At 32.9% G+C, this 7,939-nt stretch overlaps 1 protein-coding gene across 1 annotated transcript; it reads right to left on the bottom strand.

Moving 5' to 3' along the window:
- Positions 1–648: 648 nt before the first annotated feature.
- Positions 649–2,680, bottom strand: LOC133301399 (glutamate receptor 2.8-like). The gene is made up of 4 exons (XM_061501027.1): positions 2,342–2,680; positions 1,697–2,021; positions 1,204–1,613; positions 649–1,020 (listed from the first exon to the last, which is right to left on the bottom strand). Exons 1-4 carry the CDS (start codon positions 2,678–2,680, stop codon positions 649–651), a joined length of 1,446 nt encoding a protein of 481 aa, XP_061357011.1.
- Between the last annotated feature and the right edge of the window lie 5,259 nt (positions 2,681–7,939).

The raw sequence follows: 7,939 nt of genomic DNA, 5'->3' as shown, positions 1-7,939 counted from the left end.
TATCTTACAATATTACTGGTTTAGTCTCTTCGTATTGAGCATATGTATGACTGCTTAATTAGCATGGCATGATATTGATCATTGATTGATTCTCTTGTATCTTCTAGTGGAAGTAAACTTTGCCAACAACCCCTGAGAAACTAATAAGTTATTCCGTGCCTGTCATAAGATATTTGTCAACTGTTAGAAGTTTAATTGTCAACTTTTAGAGAAGTATAATATAATTAAAGTGATCTTCACTTAATAGTTTGATCTTTTAGTGAGATGGTTGCTAATCATCAACATGTTTAATAAAATAAAGGATTAATATTTTTCGCATAACTTTATTTCATGTATTCACATGGAAGTGAGGAGGATCCATTTTTTCTCTTTCTCTCTTCTCTTCATGTATGTTTATGTAGGTTCACATGAAAAATATTAAATCCATAAAATAAATGCCAAGAGTTAAGATGAATTAAGTTAAAACAGTGTTGTATATTATTTCTGTATATCAATCACTAACTAAAGATCAGACATAACCCCAAGCTAGTTACTATTTGTGCCATATATAAGACACACAGAAGCGCTAGCTTCTCATGCTACAAGTTGTTTGCAATACAATAATACATATACGTAATTTTCATCTACAAGGAGTACTGGAAGGTTTTATTAAACGGCTTCTATTCCCTGCGTTGAATCATGACTTGAATGAACACTTGTTTCTTTGGAAGTTGGAGTGCGGAACAAATACCTCTGACTGTATGTTTTAGCCATCAAAATGGGTCTTTGCCAAATAAAAGTTTCTGAGACGAGTAATGCTAATAAATTAGCAACCACGGTGATCAAGAAGAGCCCTGCAAAGCTATAAAAGGTGAGACTTGGAGTTGCGGAAGACAATTGGGCAGGCTGGTCTTGTCCTTGTCCTCCTCCTTCATTCTTCCCAAAATATTTTTCCTCAATCTTATCCATTAAATCACTTTCAGTCACATTCAAGATTGCTCTTGAAAAGTGAGCGGTAAGATTTGAGTTTAAAGGGAATGCCTGAAAAATAATGCATACTTAATTATAATAACATAGATATATACACAATATTATTCAATTAAAATTTAAAAACCAACATTAAGGTTTAATTAAACTACTTCACTTATAAGGCATGACACGCAGCCAAGTTTTCTAGATTGACCAAGTTAATTAAACATGTACGAGAATTAGAGAAACACTTACAATACCAAACCCATCAGTTCGATAGGTGGGGCCGGTCATGATGTAATTGGATCCAAATTTTTTAAGGTAGACTTTAAGGTAGGGTAGTTCATCAAATATAGCTGCTACACCCCCACGTTGGCTTCCAATATTTAGAGCATGGTGATACTCAGAAATGTTGCTATAAGCCCTCAGCTTTGATGGGTTAAACTTCCATCGCTGTACCAACATATCATAAACGAAAGAGCCAGTTTGATATCCAACATAATAATCCCCATTTTTTAGATCATCCACTCTAAGAAAACTTGGTTGCAGCTGATCTAAGGTCAATATAGATGTCAGGTTTGCAGTGTAACTTTGCATGAGGACAAACGCCAATAGAAGCCAAACCATCAAAACAAATCTGGAACAGTTCTTGGCGACTACCTGTCCTGAAAACCCAAAATTTTAACCAACAAATTAATTATAAATATAAAATAATAGCAAATTAAACATTAATTATCATTATACTTACTTTCAGGAAGAACGGCTTGTGATATTGGAAACCATAATATGTTTAATGCGCTGAGCTGTTTTCGATTTGGTGAACCTTCCTGATTAGGGAGGGAATTTACATTTCTTTCCATGATGAGTATGACAATCCCTATGAACATAGAAACTATGACTATGCTTAACCAAAGATCCCAGCTGAAGGGTTTGACAAAAATCCACATGGTTTTGTGTTTGTCATGTTGAACTGGTACTAGCATTGTAACTCCTGATTCTGTAAATGGCAGTGTGAAATCTACAGATTTTGAACGATTGGCCACGATTGTTACATCCCCTACCACAACATCATACTGTTCCATAGTATTTTTAGCAAAAAAGAAAAGAGTCAATTTTTCTGGCTTTATTTTTTCTAAATAAAATAGGCATATATATATGAGAAGGGATATTCTCATTACCAAAATTTTCTATTACCAACTTACTACTTATCTAATCACCATTGAATTAGCATTTTCTCTCTCTTTAAAAGCTTTTTAGCATTCTCTCTTTGATTCAATGGTGATTAAATAGGTAGTAAATTGATAGTGAAAATTTTTGATAGTGAGAATATCTTCCCAATATATATATATATATATATATACAGAATAGTTACTTGCTGAAAGTCACTACTAACCTTTGTTGGGACCTGTTGGACAAGTGTATCGTATGATCCAGCAGTCTCTCTTGATTCATTAACAAATGGTTCGATTTCTAGAGAAACCTTGAAGGGTAAGAGGTTTACAACGGCATTGAAAACATCCATGCAATATCCAGAGACATTGTACTTCTTTTCATGAGAGTCCCAAACAACTTTCACAAATTGGGTGAAACCATCTTTCTTGGGTACCCCTACTCTCAACTTGATCACTCCTTTCGATGTTGCATTTGACCCACTTCCTCTTTGTATCTGTAGCTGCAGAAGCAAAAAAATCAGAAACCAAGAGAGAAGGCATGAGAAGCCCTTTTTATCCATCTTATAACTAATATTAGTGAGCTTAATTATGGCAAGAATAGATTGTTTTCAATTCGCTCCTATTTATATACAGGGTTTGAGTCGAAGGTTGATGGATTTTGTTTAATTAATTAAGTGAACATGAATTCAAAATAATATCGTTTTAGATTAAAAAATTAAAATAATAAAAACTAATATAACCTTTAAATAAATTAGAATTATTAAAATATATTTTCTCTTCATTTTAAGTCTACTATAAAGAATAAATACCATTTTCGATCCTTAACAAGTTTTACGATACCCGCTTTAGTTTCTAGCAAATAAAAAAGCTATTTGTGATCCTTAACAAGTTTTAAGTCTTTTTTGAATTTGTGAAGAACCACTGAGTACCAAAAAAGATATTTACTCAAAAATAAATTATCTTCATTGACTAGAGATGCACTAAAGCCATTAATTAATTATTGATTCAAGAAACATTACAATTTGTATCGGGACATATATATATGCGCGCATATATGGATTTTTTTTTTATTTAAGCTAATTACTACAATCCAGCGAGAAGTGACTAGGATTGAAATGTTGAGTACTAAGTTATTGGGGCATTATTAATTACAAACTCTTAAAAATTGAAGTTGTGTATCTATCTATATTTATATGGGATTAATATTTCTCATATTGTAGAAGATAATTTTATCTCCTATATACAAATAAAAGTGTATAGAGCTTATTTGTAATTATGTGAAGAGAAGAAAGAAAAAAAAAATATGGGCCTCACATAATTTTATATATGTGTAAGAGATAAAATTATATCCTATAACATAATAAATTTTAATCCCTATTTATATATTTAATGTTTATTAGGTTACTCATGTTATCTCAAAATAATGTCATTTTGAGGTTGAGAGGAAGATATTTTTATAATTCCAATTATTTTGAAGATATATTATTCTTTATAATTAATTTTTTTCTCTCAACCCTAAAACGATATCATTTTAAAGTGATAAGAAATAATTTTATATAAAATTCTCTTCGGTGACGGAAGAAATATTAAATTCATATATCTAATATATGTTTTAATTTACAATAAATATTTTTCTATATTTTCTGCTTTCTATTTTTTTATTTTACTATAAATATTTGTTATTTAAAAAAAATAGGAATCAAAGTAGTTTTGCTTTTAGTAAATTAAAAAAATACATACTTTATAACTTAAATTGAAGAAAATAAAAATATGCATTACTAAAATACATTTAAAGTGTTATTTTTTTAAAAAAAGTTATTGTCTTCTAATTTATTTCTTGCAATTTTCCATATAAAATATTTGAATAATATTTTTAATTTAATTTTTTGTATATCGAGTAAAGTACATTTTTTAAAAATAGTTATCATTTTTTTGAAAATAAAACATTTAAAAAAATTAAATTTTAAAAAATTTATACTAATTATACGTATTTCATAATTTCAAAAGAAATTATCTTTCAATTTATATGTTTTATATTTTACTTGGATTAACATATTTTATTGTTATGTATAAAAAAAAGTATTTTATTGTTTATTTGTATTTTTATATTTTATTTAAATTTAAAAATACTCGTACATAAATTAATGATACAATAAAATGGTATGCAATTACAATTGCTGATATATTTCTTTTCTTTTCTTTTTTTTCACTCAAATTAAGTGGTAAAGAATTTATTTCTCTTAATCAAAAATTTCAAATTCAAGTCTTGGCAATAAAAAAAATGGTATTAAGAGAACTGGCCTAATATAAGTCCGATAATATTTAAGCTGGATTAAATTGTTTTGAATAAAAAAAAAAGGGTAGCTTGGTTTTGTAGCAGTGTGATAACTCATATTTTGTTACACTTATTTATTACTCTTGGTTGGTATTTTTATGATTTATTTGAATTAAATAAAGGTCTTTTGGGTCAAATCACAATTCTAGATTTTAATTGGGTTAATTGATTTTCGTCATAATTTTCTAAATTTACACTACTTTCATATTTTGAACATATCTCACTCTACAGATGTCCGATTGACTCCGTTCTTGTTGAGTTTTGCAGCTAACAGATAGGGATACAATCACTATTTCAGCTACTGAAGCCCAATTCAGACGCGAAGATGGTCGAAACCTGAGCTCAAGATGACGTGTTTTTGCTGGAATTTTATTTTGACGTTTGGACTTGTAATTCACATTAGGACCCAATGTGTTTAGGGCCCACGGCCATGTTTTATTGATTTATTTTATTTTATTCAGCTTTTATTTTATGTATGGGCCGAAGCGGTGAAACCTTAGCCGTTCTGAATGACGGCTATTTAAGGGAGACTTTAGGAAATCCTTCGGAAGTCAGTTTTTGGGAGTTTTTTACGACATACAAGTTTTCTCTAAATTTCAATTCAATTCTGTTCTTCTTCTTCTTCTTCTTCTATTCTTATTCTTTTTAATTTTTAATTATGTTTACCTTGCCATGCGAGGCTAAGAACCTTTTAATCAACCTAAGGGTAACGGATTCCATAGATTAGTCTTGAGGATCTGCGCTTTATTTTAAATCAGTTTTGTTTCCCTTCCAAACTCAGATTGATATCGTGCGATCGTGGATATTCAATCTGAGGTTCGCGATTGCGATTATGGAAAGGGATTAATCATCAAATTTGATGATTAGATTGATTGACCCTATGACCTTAAATCAAACAGGCTGATACTCTGCGATTGTATGAGTAAAAACATTGTATTTGATCAAATGCTAAGCGATCGCTTAGAGAGGGTTGTCAATTGAAATAAGGATTCTGATTCAATTGAGAATCAATCACGATTCTGATATCTCTTTATTCGAGGAAAGACGTCCATGGAACCCTAACCTTAGGTTGGTTAATTTTTAATTACAAATTTTAATTCCAATTTTATATTCTGCCTTTTAAATTATTAAACTGAAATAAAAAATCCCCTTTTTATTTTCTGTTTTCAAAAAGTGATTTTTATCCAAACAATTTCTTTAAGAGACGACTTAGGGTTTCCACTTTACTGCAAATTTTTTGAACCCTAATAAAAAATAATAATTTTTAATTTGCGCGAGTTCGACAGCTCATGTCAAATTTGGCACCGTTGCCGGGGAAATTGCATCGGTCCAAATCGTTTTCTGATTCTTGATCTTCTTCTTCTTTAATTTTCGTTTCTGTTTCTAAAATAAAATAAAATTGCGCATCTGTCTTGTTTCTGCGTTTGCACTCGTTTGTGTTTCTGATTCCGATTTCTGCACCTTTGATTCTGAATCGGAATTTGATTCTGCACACGCGTCTTTTCTCAGTTTTTGCGTTTTCTGCATTACGATTTACGTTTTAGGCAGTTTTGGGCAAATTTGGGGAAATCGGTAAAACTTCTGTTTGAGAGAATGGCTTCGAGAGTTCTATTCCCAAAGGAATTCGACCTTATTTTTGCCAAATTTTGTCGTTTACTAACCTGTTTTGGTGTTTCTTTGTCGTTTCAGGACAAATCAGGTATTTCTGCTATTGTTCAACTTGCCCAATTTTAGCCGAATTCAATCGTTTACTATTTTATTTTATTTTTTGAAAAAAATTTATTTGATTTTTGAGTCCGGTCAATTAGAGTTTAGGAGAGTTGGTCCCATAGCATTCTGAGGTCATTTGTTATTTTTTGTAGATTTATTTTTTCTTCTATTTGCTATTTTCGGCAAATTTTTGTGTCTTATCGTATGTTTTGTGATTTTACTGTTGTATGCCTTTGCCTATGATGCATGACTAGGAGTATCACCAGTATTGATGATTTAAATGCATATGACCCTGAGATAGAGAGATCATTGCGTGCTGCTAGTAGAGCTCGTAGGTTGACTTACAGTAGAGCTGTTCCTGAGCATACTTTAGAGTCTGAGTTTGTTGAGTCTGAGTCTGTTTGTTCGAGTCCTTTACATAGTATTTATTCGTTTGGTAATTTATTTGATTCTGAAATCATGAATGATAGAACACTTAAGCAATTGGTTGCTCCTAATGTTGATAATGAGCAGCTCCTATGTATTCGTTATGCTAATCTTGTTGTACCTTTTAAGCTTACGTCTGGACTGATACACTTTCTTCCCAAGTTTCATCGTCTTGCAGGTGAGGATCCTCACAAACATTTGAAGGAATTTCATATAGTCTGCAGCACTATGAAACCACTAGGGGTGGATGAGGAGAAAATCAAGCTGCGTGCTTTTCCTTTCTCTTTGGACAGTGGAGCTAAAGACTGGTTGTACTACTTGCCACCTTCCTCCATTGTAAGTTGGAATGACATGTCAAAATTGTTTCTGGAGAAGTTCTTCCCTTCATCCAGGGCCACCACAATCAGAAAGAAGTTCAGTGGCATAAGGCAAGCTAATGGGGAGAATATGCATGAGTATTGGGAGCGGTTTAAAAGGCTTTGTGCAAGCTGTCCACATCATCAGATTCCAGACAATCTCCTGATTGTTTACTTCTATGAAGGGTTGCTGCCTATGGATAGGAACCTTTTAGATGCAGCTAGTGGAGGAGTCCTGGGAAATAAAACACCTGATGAGGCAAAAGAGTTGATTGCTGAGATAGCGGCTAATGCTCAACAATTTGGCACTAGAGCAAACAACAGTGCAGTGTTCCAAGTGAAAGCTCCTCCAATGCAAAATCCAATAGTGGCAGCAGCAGGAGCATAAAGCACAGATAACCAGAGAATGGAGAACAGACTTGATGAGTTGACATCAATGGTGAGGCAGTTGGCAGTGACACAGACTGTGCAACCTTCTGCTCAACAGATAAGCAACCTGTGTGGCATCTGTTGTGATCCTTCTCACCCCACGAATGTTTGTCCTTCCCTACAAGACAGCGGTTTCCAAGTTGATCAGTCTGTTGCTGCAGTTTTTTCTGCAAAGCCACAATACCAGCAGCAGCAGCAGCAAAACAATCCCTTCTCTAATACATATAATCCTGGCTGGAAAAATCATCCAAATCTCAAATGGAGCCAGAATCAGCAAAGTGCACCATTTCAGCAGAGGCAGCAGTTTGTACCTTCACAGCAGAGGCAAAATTTTCAACAATTTTCACCTCCACAGCAAATGCAGCAGCCGCCAATGCAGCAGCAGTCGCCAATGCAGCGGCCGCCGCCAATGCAGCAGCAAGCCAGTAGCAATGGTCCTTCTTTGGAGGATTTAGTGAAGCAGATGGCAATTAACAATCTGCAGTTCCAGCAGAGGACTGAATCTTCCATCCAAAATCTGCAAACACAGATTGGCCAACTTGCAACATCAATGAGTCAGAATC

Source organism: Gastrolobium bilobum, unplaced genomic scaffold (assembly GCF_033153095.1).
Source record: "Gastrolobium bilobum isolate Gb01-03AN ecotype WA unplaced genomic scaffold, APGP_CSIRO_Gbil_v1 utg147817, whole genome shotgun sequence".
Classification (NCBI taxonomy): domain Eukaryota; kingdom Viridiplantae; phylum Streptophyta; class Magnoliopsida; order Fabales; family Fabaceae; genus Gastrolobium; species Gastrolobium bilobum.
Note: the sequence above shows the minus strand (reverse complement) of the source record. Positions and strands in the feature narration are given on the sequence as shown.